Genomic DNA, 19,541 nt, shown 5'->3' on the forward strand with positions numbered 1-19,541 from the left:
GGCCACAAAACTAATTTTCATTCATTTTGCACAATGGGCCATTTCGTCCTTGGATTAGATCTTGGCACCACAAAAGCATCTAGCCACACTATTGCATATAATGATATTAAATAATATACAAAGCTTCACTTTAATGGTTTATGGTTTTAACTTTAGCTCGGGTTCAAATGAAAATCAGCAGAAAAAAAAAAAAAGGAAAAAAGATTAATTTTAGTCTAAAAGAAAATGAGCCAATCAAAGTACAAGTTGAAGCCAAGTTCTCAGTACGACTAAGTACAAGATACCTTCGTATTTAACATTGCTTGTTTCACAAAAAAAGCAAAGCTTTATCTGCTAGTGTCCAAAGAAACCAAGAATCCTGGTTTCTGTTACCTTCTTATTTTGCTCTAGAAGCTATTTGTTTAGTAAAGTGATTCCTCTGGAGACATTTGATATCATTATCAGAATCCATATGAATACAAGGAGCTATTATAGACGTGCAGTTACTTTAACAAAGAGAAAACTCTTTTTAACTTTGTAATGAGCATACCGAGAGTTTTCTTTCAGTACTCCATTACGTCCTAAATAGAAGGCTTATTTCTTTTGACTTTCTTTAGTTTTGAGGAACCTTCTTCTTTCTGTTAACAAAACAAACAAACAACAACAACAACAACAAAACAACAGGAAAGCAAAGTAGTAATACTAAGCTAGCAGCTCAACTAAAAAGTAGCTTCTGAGTGAAAGGTTCGGCTGAATGCAGTGTTCAGCAGTGTCCCCACTACACTATTACTATCCCCTTTAACACTTATATTTTCATCTGGACAGAGGAGGAATCAGACTAATGAGCACTTAAGAGTCCATCCCTGCCCAGTCAAGTTCTTTTCCTGCTCCTGAGGCTCCAGCTGAGGCTTCCCTAGAGCTGTGCATCCACCTCACATGGTGCCAGCAGCAGCAGTGCTGCACTGGCGGTGTGGCAGGCAGCCAGCGAGGACTTGTCACCTCCTGCCACTTCCCTATAGCAGCTGGGAGGGCTCAGGTTGGTACCTGCACTACTCGCAGCCTGCTTGGAGAGGGAGGAACAGCGCTGGGCACTTGTGACTCATGACTAGGACAGGACAGTGCCCCTTCCCCACCTCAGCAGGGCTGCTATAAGCCCTGCTACAAGCTCTGTGCTTGTCCAGCCTGCCCAGGCTGAGCTAGCCCTGTGCTTACACCCCCTGGTGGGGCTGAGGTTGGTCACCTGCAGTCGCAGGCAAAGGCCTCCAGAACTTCATTCGTATTATGGTCTAAGTCCCTCTTTAGTAGTCAGACACGTGGGGTTGTGATTCTTATATCCACAGCTATTTTTACGTGATGGCTGATTTTTAGTTGGCTTTTTTGTGTATGTGTGTGTGTATGAGAGAGAGAGAATGACTCCTGGCTGCTGTAGCATCCGCAGTGACACAGCTGTGGCGCTGTGAAAGGGCTTGTCCCAGCTGCAGTTGGCCTGGGCCAGCTCAGAGCAGCTGGGCGGTGTCCCCCAAACCACCTCTTCTTGTCCCTGCTGCAGCCTGAGCTCTAGGGTGCTTCCCTGTTCCTGCTGCAGGCCCTTGGGGCTGCTCTACCGGCCATTTGAACTGCACTCACAGCAGGACTGTGCTTTTTTAATCACCATTAAAATCCCCCAGAATTGTCCCATTTGGCTTGAAAAACGTAACAAAACAAAAAGATGGCAAATCAAATCTAATGTTAACAAATGCAAATTAAGTGGAATAATCTGATGATGGGCACATACTCTTAAGTATGTGCCCAATTTAGGAATAGGTTTGACAAGTTTATATATTGTACCATGTGCAATTCATATTGAGCATGGGTAACGAGACCTCGAACGGTCATGGGATTGCTTGAGATAAAACATGAAAGGCAAGGGAATCTGGGTGGAAAGGGAGTAAAATGTAACTTTTCCTCCTTCTGCCTTATTTTGTAAAGTAATTGCACAGTATGTTCAGTTGGCTATTAGCACAACTAATATCTACATATCTGTATAAGAAAATACAACTCTACTGAGCTTTGGAGATGTAGGACCCTTTCTTTACTAAACTGCCACATTTCTAGGTAGTAAAAACATTAAGAATGTGGTTGTAAGGAGGAAGAGATGACTGATGATATAACTGAGTTTTAAAGACCTGATATTGAGAAACAGAAATGAAGCCTAGAGATAGGTAAAAGCAATACTTAAGAAACACAGAAAAAATATTTTGAGGAGGAATTTAGAAGTACATACTACATCACACAACATTAGAGCAGAATCCAGGGGAAAAGGCATAAAAAAAATCCAATTGGTATTAAGAACTTATTTAATTGCTGCTGTTGGCTCTTGTTAGTAATACAGTAACAACTGAAATATATTTAAAAATTAAGATTTTGTTTTTTAATTTAAAAAATTAAAATCCCACACTGAATTACAAATAGCCTTTAAGAGCTCATTTCTACCGAATAATGCTGAATTCAAGTTCTGAAGATGAGATATTTACATAGCCAATGAGAATGCCCATAATTCAATTAGAGAGAATCAAACTGTTTTCTGTAGAATCAGAAAATCTGCTTCAGAAGCATATTTACTTTACATACCATCATTGAATGCTTTCATTTTAGTATTACCTTTTGCAGGAGACAAACATTTTAGATGCATGTTTGAAGTAATATTAACATAACTGATGGTTAAGGTTAATTTCACCCAGAGTGGGCTCAAAAATATTTCTTGATTCTCCTACTTTAAGTGGAACATGATAAAACAATAACACTTACATTTTCCTTTTTATCTTTTAATTCAAGTCCTCGTAGCCTGGGCTAAGGGGTGTACGTGTGGTGGTTTTTTTTTTTACCTGTCTCCTTCTGGCACAACCTTTCTTTACTGATGCTTCCATGTTGCTCTCCTTCATTGAGTAAGTCAGTTTTGAAGCCAGTGTTTCATCACATCTCAGATTCTCTTTTCCTGTAAACATCTTAAAATAGAGACATTTGTACCTTTATGAGTAAAAAAACCACAGTATCTTGTCTATCAGATCTTATCAACACAACACATCCCGATCTGTAATTTCTATCACCACTAACACCAACATGATTTATACAGATAACCTCATTGCTCCTCAACCCAGGCATCATCTTGATAACCTTATTTATCCCATGTAGCAACTGCTTCGTGTTTTCACACTCTAAAAGCTAATCTGTGACTGTCAGATGGTAATAATCTTATGCTGTTTAATTCCAGATCATTTGGCATTTAGGAACTAACACAACTGAAGGGCTGCGCTCATGGAATGGCAAAAGATGCGCTAATAACACAAAGTTGAGATGAATTACATAAATAAATAAAATTACACTTTATAGGTGAAGACAGTGATAAACACAACACATTTGCACCCATATGCTCAATCTGTGGGACATCATCCTCATAAAAATTGCACTGAAATCAGCTCAGCTACTAATTTTATTAAAATGCAGTCAGAATCATAGAAAAATTAGGCTATAAAGGATGCCTGGAGGTCATCTAGTTGTAACTTTTACTCAAAACAGAGATAACTTCAAAGTTAGATCACATTGCTTTGGCTCTCACCCAGTCACATTCTGAGAATCTGAATGGGTAACAATTCTGCTATTTCTCCATGCAAATTGTTCCTGTGCTTAACCACTCTCACTCTGAAGATTTTTTTCCTTATGCCCAAAGAATCACAGAATGTTAGGGATTGGAAGGGACCTTTAAAGATCATCTACTATGCCCAGTAGGAAATCTTCCTGTTGCAACTTCTGATTTTAGTTAAACTTTGATTAAACTTGTATTTGCAAAATCTTCCATGTTTGTCTATATGCACTGCAATCAGGTTTTGTATGAAGACAGAATGAACACAAAAAAATTTACCATACTACCCTTACACAAATCTTGACAAGCTGATAGTTTAATCTTGATAAGCTTAATTTCCTTCTTTTAAAGAAATTAAAAGTAATTATCCCACCTTAAAAGTCCCAAATAAAAAAGTGTGTATCTCAGAGGACAAAGTAAATCATCCCTTTCAGGAAAAAACAAAACAAAACAAAACAAACAAAAAAAACCAGCAGTGGCTGAAAACATTAATATATATGGTACAAATTTTAGAAAACTATATTGAGAATGTTGGTAGAGCATCATGAAAGTCACACTCTTTGTTGCTTATTGTTGTTTTAGAATATATGGAATTTGTGAGAACCAGTGAGAGTGAGCGTTATTTACTGTACCTGTTCAGAGTTAGGTCTGGAATGAAGACAGGTTGTTTTAGCAATACAATCCTTAGAATTGCAAGATGCTTTACTTTCATCATTTTTGGCGATGCACACTTTATCATTTAAGATGGATTTGTGAATATTTAACCCTGGTCCTTCATTTGTTTGTTGCTGTGATAAATTGCAATTTGTCATTCCATCATCTAATCTACAAATCTGCAAATGTATTTTCTTTGACTGGTGTTGTTTCTCTAGAACTTGTGTGGTATTTTGGCTTGCTAACATTTTTCCCCTTCTTGAACTAGAAGTAATAGATGCATATGTATTCAGGCTCGGACTGATGTTAGATTTCGAAAGCACTGGCCCAACGTTCTTCAGAAAGGAAGGAGAGTTTGCCTTATTGTGACTCACTTCACTTGAAGTGTGACCTGCAGCTGAGTTATCAGAATAAACAGAAGTATTCATTTGTCCACCAGACTCTCTTTTCCACTGAAATACAGATACACCTTGTTTTACGTATGCTTTCTCAGTCATTATCTGAATAAAGCTGCTGTGGGTAGGAATTTTGCCTGGCATATTTTGAACAGGTTTGTAAACTTGAGTTATGCTGGACTTGCAAACAGTCAACGCAGAAGAGGAAGCACCCATATTTTTTACTGGTGAATGTCTTTCAGCATTTTTTCTTTTCTTCCCATCAATTTGATTTGTAGTCTTTCCATTCATTTGCATTAACTTTCCTTTGAAAATTGGTATAATTTTGTTGACTTTTTGGGGGGGGAATTCAAAGGCTGAACTTACAGGCATTCCTAAGGATTTCAGAACTGGTAAATTTGATACTCCTGATATTTGCCTCTGATTCATTGATTGCTCTTTTACTTCAACGCTAACCTTTTCCATACTTCTGCTGCTCGAAAAAATATGTGGTTTTGGCTCTTTGATCAAACGCTCCATCCAGTGGCTATTTTCTGTACTGCGTGGTGAAGAAACGCTAGGTAAAGTCTGTTTCTTTGGAGGAGCCTGGGTTAGAGATACTACACAGACCATCTCATCAGCCAATTTCATATGCTTAGATTTTATTTCCTGCAATACAACAAGAGTTGTTAAATCGAATGAACTGGATTTAAAAATCTGATAGTGACACCTAATGCATCACTTTATGATATATACCTGATACATACCACAATATATAACTATATACATTCCCATTTTGAGTTAGAGCAATCTGTATTTTAAACAGTATTTTGTTGTCATTATAAGTGAAGATTTGTTTTCTCCTCCCCCAGTTGTTTGTTTATAAACTATGCTGGAATATCATATTTCTCAGAAGGAAAGACTTAAATTACAGCCATTATCTTGGTTTAGTGCTTTCCAGCTGGGTAATGCCCTTTTAAGGGGGGGTCTGCAAAGAGAGTTTTTCTGACAGTACTCCTTGTCTTTTAAGCCTTCTAAGGACATTCCAAGCAAAAGAGAGTCTGGATATCTATAAAAACTGCAGAAGACAAGGAGGAGCCATTTTAGCTTTGATCACAGAAGAGCCATAAACAGGAACTGTGTTTTCAAAGAGGATTATACCATTTCAGAATCTCTGCAATTTCTGTCAGTATTCTTTGTTCAGAATTAATTACTTTACTTCTCCATTTACACACTACTACCAAAGAAATTTGAGTCTCAGCCTTTGCTAAAACCTCAAATTACAGGCATTGTGATTGCTTGCCTCCTTTCCTTTACTCCACAGAATAAATCTTACAGTTTTAGTGCTTTTAAATGCCTAAATCCATTCAATTTTATCCCTTTCTCAGTTTGCTTTTTAAAAATAAATTACAAACCATTTTTTAAGTATCATTTTTATGGAAGAGGTGCTAGAAAGTTCTGGAAACCCAACTGCAAAATAAGGACAACAGAACAGCACAAACTGACAGCAACTAATTAATACTATAATACTAACTCCAACTTTTAAAAAAATGCGTTTATCATGGGAACAACGATATAACAGTGTCAAATAGAAATATATACCAGATTACACATTTACTAAGAAAAAGAGAATTTGTAATTGTGAAAAGTATACCTCCATGCCATTACTGGGTTCTGACTATGATAAAGATTACTTCATACCATGAACAGACTACCTGTCATTAGTATGTTTATTAAAAAAAACCTTACACGCACTGGAGCCCTGGAGAGTTCCTGGGTAGCATAAAGTGCTTTGCTTGTCATCTTTACTGGAAATCCACATAGATGTGAAAACTTACACTTCAGATCAGAAAGAAAAGAGTTCAACACACTTTCTGAATCCATTCTAGCAAAATACTGCACTGGTTGACTTCGAATGCAACTTAGAGGGTAGCTGAATAGCGTTCAGGGATACATAACACAGTTCTTTACATTTCTACAATTACGAATCTTCCTCCTTGGGAACTAAAGATGTGTCTAAAGATTTTTCAAAAAGGTGACCAAAATCATTTACTTTCTTAAGGGGCTGAAACTTATAAAGTCACAGGACTTCAATATCACAGAATCACAGAATCACAGAATATGTTTATACCATGCTACATCTACTGCAATAAAGATTACTCAGTATAGGTAATCTTCAGTCAAGTATTTCCTACCAGGAAAATTATCTTTAAAATGAATCTTTGCTGGACATATTTTTACAGGAACAATGCATGGTATTAATTTAACTGTTCCTTTTACGCCACCATTTATAGTGGTATCATCTTACTATTACTCAACACTGCGACAGACAGACCTGAATAAATACTTTGTTCCAATTTGTCTAATGAAACAATTCCACTGACATCTATGAAATTATGGAAGAAGAAAATGTGGTGTATTCAAAAATGAGAAGTTAGGTCTTAGATAGTAGTAGAGGACATATAACAAAAATATTTGCAAAGGATACGTAAAGAACCTTTCCCCTATCGGCTTGAAGTAAACACTCAGGTATATTTTTCTCTCTTCAAGATCCTCTGGAAGCATATATCCATACTAAAAAACAAACAAACACTAAAGAACACTCAGAAATGAGTATTACAAATATAAATTCAATATACACAAAGAAGGGAGGGAAAATACATTAACAGTGTATGTTGTTTTTACCAGATTCTTCCAGTGCATCTGAAATTCCTTATATGAATGGAAAGGAGATTCTGGAGGAATTACACGGCTGATGTTTATGATCTGACCCATTTTCATGCTGTGCATAGGTAAAGAAGAGATGTTTACATAGGATGTCTTAAAATTCATCTGAAAATACACTGGACTTCTTAAAAAAATAAATCTTATTTTTGGCATTGAATGTATTATTATTAGGTTAGGAGAGCTAACATCTTTAGCTCACACTGTTTATGATAAAACAATAGTGATGTTTGCTGAAGTATGGAAAAGAGCTTGGAACCTACCAGTCTGATTTGTCTCATCCGTAATGCTCACTACCAGTGAGTACAGAACAAAAGAAAATATATCATTACATCTGATACAGTTGTGATGAAAATCACAGGTGAAAATAGAGAGAGTTTGTGGCAAAGATGATTATTTTTTTCTTTAAATTGACTCTTTCTGCTATAATTATACTTGAGGACAAGTAACATTTTTACGTGTCACATTAGCAAAGAGCTTACTAAAACTGAAATGATACTTAGGTGCATAATTTATGATTCACTAACTTTTCTTTCACATTTTCCGTAACATTGAAACCTAAAAGTAAAAGAAAACTTCCTGAACGTAAAATGGTCTATAAAACAGATGTGTTCTTATCACTAGCACTGAATTTGCAATTTGCATGTCATATATTCCAGGAAATGTTTACTTCTGCTGGAATTTAAACAGATGCCTACCTTGGCAAAACATAGCACCAGTTAGTTAATATGGAGTGTCTGTGAATAACTGTATTTTGATTGCTGTCAAACAGCTTTATGGTGTTTGCTGAAATATCAAAATCTTCCAGCTTAAAACAGGAAAAAAAAAAAAAAAGTATTTGCAAATATCTCCATAGCAGTACAAAACTTAAAATTTCAAAAAGAATTGTATATCACAATACAGTGAAGCTTATACATTATTATTCTACTATCAGGACTCACAGCCTGCTTATTTCATAAGATATCTCATTATCAAATTGCACACTATCTTATGCTAGAGCCTACACTGCCCAAAGTTACGTAAGTACAAGGTTTAAAGGCTACTTAAATGAGTGAGATTTAAAATTTAAGTGCTTTAATAAATAACAGTACAGAACAAATTTCCCAAACTAGAACTGTCTCACTTTTATGCATTTTTTTTAAATTCAACCCAGAAACTCATGTTTGACAGTCTAGTAACTGCGTAGGCCCCCCTTCCTAATCAAGTGCAAGGATCCCAGCAACAGAATTAATGAGACATGTAGCTTCACCCTGTGAGAAGTCACAAAACACCATACTTTTTCACAAAGGAAAAAATTGACTGTCAGAGCCAATCAAACAGAGATTTCTCTTTCTATGGTCTATCAAGGCTTGCATTTATTCCTTGACAAGAATATCTAGCCATTTCTGTTTTAGAAAAGTATGTAAATGGTCAAACTGATAATGAAGTCACACCGTGATCACTTCTATTATTACTTTGTGTCATTTTAGAATTGGATTCATAAAGACAGCTTTAATACTTATGCTGTCCAACTAGCTCACAAAATAAATCTTATTTTTCTGTTCTAAAAACGAAGAGTTAGGATTTGAGATACTAATTTTGGAAAGAAACCAACAAGCCTGACAAATATGCCCCTGTATGCATGAACTTATCAACAAAGGTGACATGGCTGTCAGAAAGGACGGCCATTTTTTAACCTCAACTATGATTTATTAATTTATTAATTATGTTCACTAGCTGCATGGTACAGGCTGCTCCTGTATTTTGGCAGCTGCAGAGAAAATGAAGGAAATTACAGAAAAAAATATACCCAGGGACCTTACACACAGTGCTGACAACTTACCTGCAGCTTCGCTTTTAAGAAGTTACTCAAAACTGCTTGTGTATTACAGTGAGACTGTGAATGCCTTCTAGAAAACACTGCTAGAAGGAACTCTAGAAGCATAAATACAGCTCACTTCTATAATCTGCTAGGATTTTTCAAGAGGTATTTTAAGTAGTATAGAATCTGTTTTACAAAGACGTTTGGTATGCTTCCTAGAATGCATCAATAAAGGTAAAATAGAGATGTTATGCACTTAGAACAGGTGTATATGGTCAATAGAATCATAGAATATCCCAAGTTGGAAGGGGCCCACAAGGATCATCGAGTCCAACTCCTGGGTCCCCAAAGGACCACCCAAAAATCAGACTGTGATTACTGTCTTAACACAATCAGAAATAAGCACTTTTCTCCCCATCACACTAATAGAATGGCACCTTACAGAAAAGAAAATAAAGTTTAGTATGACAAATACAGTCACAGAAAATGCAACTGTTTTATACCTCAGGGGGTGGTAACCGAATTGAGCAAGCCTCCACACTGATGCAAAGCTGTGTCTCTGATACATTGAGGTCTAGAACTAAAATAAAAAAGAAGTCCAAAGACTTGTTTTGAACTATAATACATCTGTTAGAAAGCTAAACCAAATGTTTATTTAAAATAACTGCTAGTCAAAATGCTGAGTTTGAAAATCAAAACGCAAGACTTCCTAAGCATGAAAATAAAAAATAATTGTATTTTAACTGTGGAAAAAATAAAAATAATCAGTTACAATCCCTACACCTCCACATGAAGGTGAGGTGTATGGATCTCATGGCTGTCCATGCAACTGGATGCTTGAAACCTATACACTTGATAAAAAAATACCCATTTTCAAAGCAAATGTAGTTAATATAAAAATAACCATCAGCTGTATTCAGTCATCAAAGCCAGTATTACACATCCAAAAATGGTCAATATCTATGAGAAAGCACTTATTGATGCCTCTCTAGAATATTCACCCAGTGTTGAGTAAGCTGTAACATGGGGACTGAATGCATTAAATTCCTGAATATATAGTCCTGTTGCAAATGTAGACTTCAATATCCCAAAATGTAATCTTTAATTTTTATACTGGAAGTATAAATATAAATTTAATTTTGTATTTTCTGCAATAGCTAAGCAGTGTGCTTTGTGACTTCAATTTTGCAAACAAGAAACATTGTACAGTCAGTTTAGTTCATTTTCCTATCTATTATCATCGGGCTTCCACATCACTTGCAAGACTTGTAATTTTAGGCAAGTGCATTTAATTGTAATAACCATAATGTTTTAATGTTAAGTTTCAATCTATGGCCATAGATTAATAGTAGGAAGATTACCTTTTTTCTTTTTTTTTTTTTTTGGGGGGGGTAATTTTTCAAGGGTGCAGTTGAGCTGACAACTATTACATACAAAGAATCATCTGCCATCAAGTCTAACTTGACTGAGATTATTTCAGAATGAAAACCAAAAGGCATTGTGTTGATAATATGAAGATCATGACAGTATTTCAATCATGAGTTCATATAATCACACCTTGCTCACACAGGCTTACCACTAACAGAAAACTGTACTTACCCACTGCATTTTGCCTTCCTGTACGAGACAAAAAATCTTTACCTTAATAAATAAAATAGATAAACATTATTTTCTAAACTATATATATGCCTGATGTCCTTATGCAAAAAATGGAGAAATCACATAATTTCATTTGGGTCAAGAGTGATGAAAAGTTTGTCCCTTTAAAGAGAGAGAAACCCTCCACGTCAATTAAATTTTCACTGACTCATTTGCATCTTAAATAAAAGAAAGATATATGAAAGTATATTAATGGACAAAAATTTATACATAATTTTTTCTCCCCCAAAATGGAGAAATATATAGAATTATTTTAATTGACTAACAGTTAATACATTTCTCAAGCTCAAAAGCAAACCTGTGTAGTATTACTGCATATTTTACCATCTATCGTGAGTTTTGCCCAGATTTAGCATAGATATGATTAGACAAGCTGTATGCACCAGGCGCACATTGCTGTTAGTCAGTGTTTCCCTGAAGCCAGTTTTATATCAGCAACCATCTAGCCTTCTACTTCTAGCTGTTATTCCTGAATAAGTTGATTTCATTCAAAAAACTATAGGTTTTGAAGCCACTGAAAACAAAAACACTGCTAATATTGTGACCGGAAATAAGTCAACATGCACTTTTCTCAGTGTATATTTTGAATTAGTAAGAGTACACCACAGTATCTGAAAGGCATATTTTTCCATACTTTCGTAATTCACAATTACCCTAGATAGGAGTTAGTGTAGAGATATTAGGCAAAGGAACTTCTAAATAAAAAGACAGAGCTTGGTAAAAGGAGATGGTCTGACAGAAAAACATTTCTGTATTGGAAAAGCATGCAAACTAAGTACAGAAGAGCCACTGATGAAAGCATGAATTTGAAAAACAGGCCGAGTTTTTAGAAGACATTTACTGTCCGACAATATTTGGTTTGGAAATGATCAGTCTGGTATGTTGCATTCAGTTGAAATAAATATTTTGTCTATTACAAATAACAGGATAAGGAAGTGCAAAAGTGAATGATACGTCCTTTCAGACTGTTAACTTGGATAAAGAAACAATAAAAATGCAATCAAATAAAAAATAGAATAATGAAATAATTATGGAAATTATTAATATGGAAATTAAATTAGGAAAATAAATGCGATAATAAAGAACTGAAAATTAAATGTCTGATCCCTGGCCCAGGTGAATCAAATACCTTGCACCAAGAGATGACCAGCCTTGTTCCACATGGGTGCAAGTCTGGCTGTAAGCGTGTAGGAGAGGCAGCTTTGGAGAATAGTTGGACTAACTCTTTGTGGTTCTTCCAGCTAACATCAGTGAGAAAGGAAAAATCACACATTAATCATTCAAGACATTTTTGTAAAGGCTCCAGTGGAAGTTTTACCAAAGATACTGCTACTGTATCTTGGAGCCAAATCCCAGTGTTACACATCTTTACTTTTCATCTACACAGCTACAAACGACAGTTAGCACAATATTCAATGTAGGCATTTAGATTTCATGGGTCATCAGAGTAAGGTGTGCTACAATTCATTTGATGTTTCATAGGGCTGATAAAAGAACTGGGGTAAAGACTAGCTGAAGTATACAAAATATTCTACTAGGTATGCATCTCTTTCCAGATAATAGCCACAGCGTCCCAAATGTACATATATTAACTCAACTGTCAAACTCAAGACCAGAGACATTCACTTGCAATCACAGGAATAACATGTGAATGTAGCTTTGTTCATCTAGCAGTACTACTTGTCTATTTGACTCTGTCCTGTATAGCCTGCTGTTGATGTTTAGCAAAATAAAAAAAAAAAAAAAAGGGGGGGGGGTTTAAAAAGATCTAAATAGTACACTTTCAAGAGGTTTCTAATGAGATTCTGCAAGGATCTGCTTGCAGCTTATGGTTATTAAATATAGGTATTACTACACATATGGTGATGTTGGAAAATCTAACCATGACAGGTCAGTTACACAAATGTACATAAAACAGTTCTGTGAGGCAACCATATTTGAACAGTACATCTTAAAAAAGCAGAGATGCATTCACACTTCTGGGAACCACGAGAAAACATCCAAATGGTTGTGCAAATAAATCACCAGAGCTACTGGCTTTGATTGCAATCAGGTTTTTTTTTTTTTTTTTGGCTTAGCAGTTTTAGTACACCCATCCATACATTCATCAACCCCTCAAACATTGCATACAAGATAGTAAAGCATATGAAAAATGGTCTAAAACCAAAAGTTGTTAAGCTCTTCGTTTCCATTTCTACTCTTTTTTTTTATTGTTTTGTTTTGTTTTGTTTCTTTGAAACAATCCTATATGGGTTGGACAGAAACAAAATGTGAATGGGGAGATAGTTCAGCTCTCTGAACACCCTCACCCATGGGACCTATAGGACACAGAAAAATGGGATTACACCCGCCAGGGAGCCCTTTGGTCTCTCTTTGGCAGGTCTGTCTTTGCCTCGAGGTCAAATATTTATGCTCCTGAACAGGATCAGGACTCCAATCCAGCAGAGGAATCTAATGAAATATAGCAGGAAGATTTTTTTTAAACTTTTGACTCTGATGAAGTATACTTCCTATACCCAGATTCAGAAGAGACATTTTGTCTGTAGGACAGATTTTTTTTTCACCCTGAAACTTGCAGAGCAAATTGCAAGCCCTATGAAAAGTACCCATCTCTGGTACAACAATCAGAAATATATAACAATCTGAAGAAATGTGACACCTTTCAGCACTTACGGTAGCTCCTTGTCTCTCTATATAGGCTTGACATATTCCTGATTTGTAAAATGGTATCTAAAAAAATAAATAGAATCCAAGTGTCTGAAATTAAGGGGTGTTTTATCAAATCATAAAGTAAATTTTGGTCCATCAGTGTCTCTACTTCAGAAAAACATACTGAGGAATACTTAAAGAAAATACCAAATCCTGTTATTTTAAAGGAGAATGATAGGTAAAATAAGTTCAAGGCATTTGTCATAATGTAATCTCATTTCCAGGTAAAGATATATTACCAAGCAAGCAAAAGACTGCCCAAATCAAAATGGCGGAAGCTGCCCCTGCTGATCTCATTGTGAACTGAGTGGCATCTTACTGAATCCGTTCTGTTCCACAAAAGGTTCACCATCTGAAAAGGTCATTTTGTCAGAAGAAAAAATGACCTAAGCTGTCATCTACATCACTAAGGCATACGAGTAAAAGTTTGCTTCAAATTATGTAATTTTACTTATCCTTTGTCCTCAAAAAAAGCACGCTTTTTTAAAAGAAGCATACATTACATGTAACTACATATGCTTATTTGCAGAGTGATTACTGACCGCCATTACAACTGAAATTTGGTTCAGTGTTCCAATAACTGGTGCAGAAAGGATGTCTTGATACAGGAATAATAACTGTCTACAAAGAAGGCAGAAAAAAATCAACAATAAACTTCCATACTTGATTCTCTCAGCCTACATTTCTTTTCCTTACCCTTTCAAACAAAATACATTCCATTTTTAATCAGTTTTTGGTGGTTCAGTATAGTATGTTAGACTAGTCCAAGTCACTTGCTCTTAACCCACTCACAACGGGTCTAAAACGTAATCTACAGGCCTTAGGCAAACTAGCAGATTGGTCCAAAAGCATTCGATTCGGCAGAATTTCTCATTTCTTCCCTTTACTATCACAGGGAATGACATTATGCTTTGTGAGCACTGAGTAGACTACATACTCTTTTTGAGTATTCTGTTCACTCACTCTCAACCTACATAAAGCGTTTACGATAGCTCAAAAGATGCTACTGATTTGGCTCAATAGCAAAAATTTGGATGCTGTAAAGCAATCCAAATTTGCATGTTAACAGAAAACAATTTTAACTGTTTATCAGTTCCAAGCAGGTGGTCTTGTTAGTTTTAGATGATGACATTTAAAAACATAATAGAAAGGGTTGTTTCTTTTCCCAATAGCCAGCAAGTCCCCCACCAACGACTTAAATTACTCTGAACAATTTTATAGTGTTTACTACTAATTATATTACAGTTAACTCTAGTAGTACTAATAAAATCTTTGAATAGCAACCACTAGCAGCTTCTGAAAATAATAATCCTCAGCGTTCTTCACCTGCACATTTTTATCTGTGTGCTCCTTGACTCACTTTCTGGTAACTGGGAACTCAGTGTTATTGTAGTGGCACAGAGTTTTTGTAGCTCTGGCAGACTGACGAAGAATAGAGACTGACGCCTTGTGTCATTCATGTTATATTGTTGATTTCCCCAGAACAGCACCTGGGTCTTGAAATAAAAAATGTAGTTCATTCTCATAAGGCAGATATTTATTTAAAGAACTTTATATGATATCAAGTAAACCAATAATCTGTTAATTATCTTCTGATTAAGATTAGGTAGGCAGTATAAGATAATTTGGTTGACCGAAACAGACTCTTTTTGTTATAAACAATGTATTATATTTTAAATATACACATATATATATATTAAAAAATATTCAGAGTAAAGATAAGGATGAAAGCATCCTTTCCATCTTCTTCTGAGTCCATGTTTGGGCTGGGATCTATCAGGGATCCAAGAGCTGAGGAACCCTGTGAAACTCATCCCCTCCTGCCCAAAAAGAAATTTTAATTGTTAGGAGCTCAACAGAGATATCCTCCTCAAGCCACACAAAGACAGTGGCCAGTCTGGTAGAGAGGATGAAAACCATGGAAATAGGGATCCACACTGGAAATCTTTTCTTTCTTCCCACACCAGGCCCCCTTCTTGGTGTTACAGGAGATTTGTGTACTTTCTGCTTAAAACCACCTTTCTTCTCAAGTGTCAGGTGAACACCATGTTCTTGTCTATGTAGAACGCATTACCTCCTTACATCATACTGAAATCTGTACTAATCCAGAATCACATTGCATGGTTAATAATGATCACAGACAACCTGTTCTCCTACTCTTGCTCTCAAAGGAGGAATGTATGCAGAACAACATTTGTCTTGGTCAGAATTTTAGTTACACTCTAACATTTATCAAAAGATCAAGACAACATACCTGGTATTTGGAGTGGAATGTGATTAGACAGATGGTGGTTCTAACAAAGCTGTCTCTCACATCTTAAGCTTTACATTGTAATAGAAATTATTGACTATATTATTTGTGGAAGAGTATGAGGCGGTTTGGGGCTCAGCTACAATCATTATCCTGAAATGAATGTGACTGGCTATTTTACGAGAAGTTAGAATACAGAGCGCATGTATGTTGATTGCCTTGCCACTGAAAAGACATGCCGCAACTCTGTGATTTTGGGGATTTTCTTAAAAGCACTGGAAAGGAGAACCAGAAGAACCAGAAGTTCAGACTGAGAATGTGATCCTTTTAGTCCTTCTTGCTATTTCTCCTTCAAGCAGACTAAGGGACCAGACAGTGTAAACTGTTATCATTCCATAATGATTCACACCACCTTAACTGAGCAATGACTATTTCAGGATTATACGCTGAGCAGAGACAAGAATTTCCTCCTTGCCATAGATTTGTTCTTTCAAACACCTTTGGTGGGCCACACCTTGTGAGTGGGATGCAGCAGCCCTAACAAATTTCATGTCAGTGGGAGTAACATGAAGTCATGGCTGTTACCTGGTTGTTGCATGCCTGCTGCACAAGCCTAAGTATTGCGGAACAGGCCAGGCTCAGTGTAAAGGAACTAGAATATTTATGCCAAAAAATAACAACTAACATTTCATTATTCAAAGAAAATATACCCCTTTACTATAGCAGCATTCTCAATCAAAGTGTTGCAAAGAAAAACAGGCAGGTTGAAAATCTGGTTGTTATCCAAAGCCAGCACAAGCAATGCACACCAAAAGCAGATGTTTTAATAGATCTCCCACCAACTTCCAAACCTGAAAACCCTTTTTGAAATGGACTTACCAGAGCAGTGAAGATAGGAATAAATATAAAGCAATTTTGTTGCCCAAATTTTATGAAGTCACCAGGTATTCACCTGAAAAGCAATTTTGTAAATCATGACTAAAAAATGATGAACTGGAAGCTTTTTGAGGAACTATGTCAAAGGTAATTTTGCTGTTCTGATTTTGCTTTGCATTGCTTACAGTGTAAAACATTAAAGAGCTTTATCTCAGTCATACTCTAGAAAAATCAAAAGATTAGTTCTTTGCGACCATAATTTTAAAGATTTTTTTCCCCTTAAAGGAAAATGCTTTTCAAGTTTCTTCCTTCAATCATGAAAACTAGATTTTTTTTAATGGGGATGAGAGGCTGGAGAGATCTTTTCTCATGGAAAGGGATCTGTGGGTTCTGGTCAATAGCGAGTTGAATATGAGCCAGAAGTGTGCCCTGGCAGACAAAACAGCCAGCCATACCCTGGGGTGCATCAGGCATGGCATTGCTAGCTGGTCAGGGGAAGAGATTGTCCTGCTCTGCTCTGCGCTGGTGTGGCCTCACCATGAGTGCTGTGTGCAGTTTGGGAGCCACAGTATGAGGACATAAAACTAACGTAGAGTGTCCAAAGGAGGGCTACAAAGATGATGAGGGGTCTGGAGGACACAGCATGTGAGGAGCAACTGAAGGTCCCTTGGTTTGCTCAGCCCAGAGCAGAGCAGGCTGAGGGGAGGCCTCATGGCGGCCTGCAGCTCCCTCGCGAGGGGAGCGGAGGGGCAGGCGCTGAGCTCTGCTCTCTGGGGACAGTGACAGGACCCTAGGGAACGGCATGGAGCTGGGACAGGGGAGGGTCAGGGTGGGAGTTAGGAAAAGGTTCTAAACCCAGAGGGTGGTCGGGCACTGGTACAGGCTCCCCGGGGCAGTGGTCACAGCACCGAGCCTGTCAGAGTTCAAGGAGCATTTGGACGATGCTCTCAGACATTGGGTCTGATTTTTCGGTGGTCCTGTGTGGAGCCAGGAGTTGGACTCAGTCATCCTTGTGGGTTCCCTCCAACTCGGGATATTCTATGGTTCTGTAAAATGCCAGTCAAGATTTTAACTTCACTGGATAATTCTAAAAGCCGTAGCTTAAGGCAAAGGACCCTTTCAAACGAACGTGAAAAAAAAAGTCTTCTCAGATTGCAAACATAGAAAAGAAAGGCTGGGTCCTCAACTTTCATTAATGCTTAAAAGAATTCTAAATGGCCATCTGGGGATTTTTGTGGCAAAGATGCTGTAAAAACACATGCTGCAGTGCTCCAGTGATTCGCTTGCTGTTAGAGGACAACTCCCCTGTGGGAATGACTCACTGTATTCAGCATAAGTTAAGCCTTCCCAGTGATCATAAAAGCTAATGGGACAGAGAGCTGATAAATGGTTTGTCCCTTCAGGGGAGAGGTAAAAGAGAGAGAGAAGTACCACTTACTACAGACGTATTAAATAGAAATCATATCAAATAAACCCAACTGCCTTCTTTTCAAGTAACAGGTCTTAGGTGTGTAGGAGAAATTACATCTCTAGATGCTGGTAATCATAGCACATGATGTTGAAACCAACACTGAGCTCATGCTAAAATGAACTTCAGTCAGATAATGGTTATCACTGTTTTTTATTCGAAGTAGAAGGACAAATCACTGAATTTGTAAGCAGTATTTATTATTTTCATTATCGACGTGGATGATGGAATAAAGAGCCTCCTTATTAAAACTGAAAATGACACAAAGCTGTGGAGAACTGCAGTTACTCTTCCCATTTGGTTCACTGTAATAAACTGGAGACAGGACCTGAAAATCAGTTGGTGTTCAGCAAGGAAGTATGACGTCCTGCACGCAAATAACCAACAGCACCAGCGCAAGCGCAAATCCACTAGCTAAGCCTCAGCTTTCAGGAAATGGATCTTGAGGTCACATTCTGTAAACTTTATGTCACTTAAGTTACACTGGAAACAAGCTCCTTAAAAACAAACAAACAAACAGACAAACAAAAAACAGTCTGTATTCATACTGGAAAGTGTAAATTGGGGTACTGCTGACCTGAAGTTGCTGAATGACATTCCTCAGTGGTGGTAACGCAGTGAGGGGAGCTGCCCTGGGCCGAAAAGAAAGCAAAGTCACCAAAAACATTTGTCACCACAGCAAAGGGGCTGAGGTTTTAGCTTAAATAACACTGAAGGAAAACAGGGAGAGGCATGCTAAAGAAAGTTCTCATGAGGTGCAGGAGCTGCTCTCTGTGCCCTCGGCACCACAGAACAGGGGCCAGCAAGCATCGAGCACTGCCATGAGGAAGCACCTGCAGTTGGAGGCTGGGCCAGGCTCCAGAGTCGGCCCTACTGCTTGTAGTGGGTTTATGTGGCAAGGTGTTGGTAGTGAGAAGCTGCAGGGGTGGCTTCTGTGAGAAGAATCCAGAAACTGCCCCATGTTAGATAAGGGCCAGTTTCAGCCAGCTCCAAAAGGGACCTGCTGCTGACCAGAGCTGAGCCAGTAAGGGATGTTGTTTGGGCCTCTGTTAGAGCAGGTTTAAGAAAAGGGAAAAAACTGCTGCACAACAGAAGCTGGGAGAGAAGAGTGAGAAAATGTGAGAGAAAGAAACCTGCAGACACCAAAACCACTAAAGAAGGACAGGAAGAGGTGCTCCAGAAGTTCCCCTGCGGCCTGTGGAGAGGCCCCTGGTGGAGCAGGCTGTTCCCCTGCAGCCCATGGGTCCCACATGGAGCAGATCTCCACGCTGCAGCCTGTGGAGGAGCCCCCGGTGGAGCAGGTGGATGTGGCCTGGAGGAGGCTGAGGCCCATGGAGAGCCCCCGCAGGAGCAGGCCCTGGGCCAGAGCTGCAGCCTGTGGAGAGGAGCCCACACAAGAGCAGGTGGTCTGGGGGGGAGCTGCCGCT

The 19,541-nt window shown here is 37.7% G+C and overlaps 1 protein-coding gene across 1 annotated transcript; it reads right to left on the bottom strand.

Moving 5' to 3' along the window:
* Positions 1–566: 566 nt before the first annotated feature.
* On the bottom strand, positions 567–19,032 carry C2H18orf63 (chromosome 2 C18orf63 homolog; the record flags this gene model as incomplete). The annotated part of the gene is made up of 15 exons (XM_040549553.1): positions 18,692–19,032; positions 16,650–16,722; positions 14,846–15,015; positions 14,062–14,140; positions 13,484–13,540; positions 11,940–12,051; positions 10,751–10,792; positions 9,655–9,731; positions 8,049–8,158; positions 7,312–7,408; positions 7,115–7,200; positions 6,376–6,559; positions 4,231–5,295; positions 2,844–2,963; positions 567–617 (listed from the first exon to the last, which is right to left on the bottom strand). Coding segments are annotated over exons 3-15 (2,214 nt in total), but the record flags the coding sequence as incomplete, so codon positions are not given.
* Between the last annotated feature and the right edge of the window lie 509 nt (positions 19,033–19,541).

Source organism: Cygnus olor, chromosome 2 (genome assembly GCF_009769625.2).
Source record: "Cygnus olor isolate bCygOlo1 chromosome 2, bCygOlo1.pri.v2, whole genome shotgun sequence".
NCBI lineage: Eukaryota > Metazoa > Chordata > Aves > Anseriformes > Anatidae > Cygnus > Cygnus olor.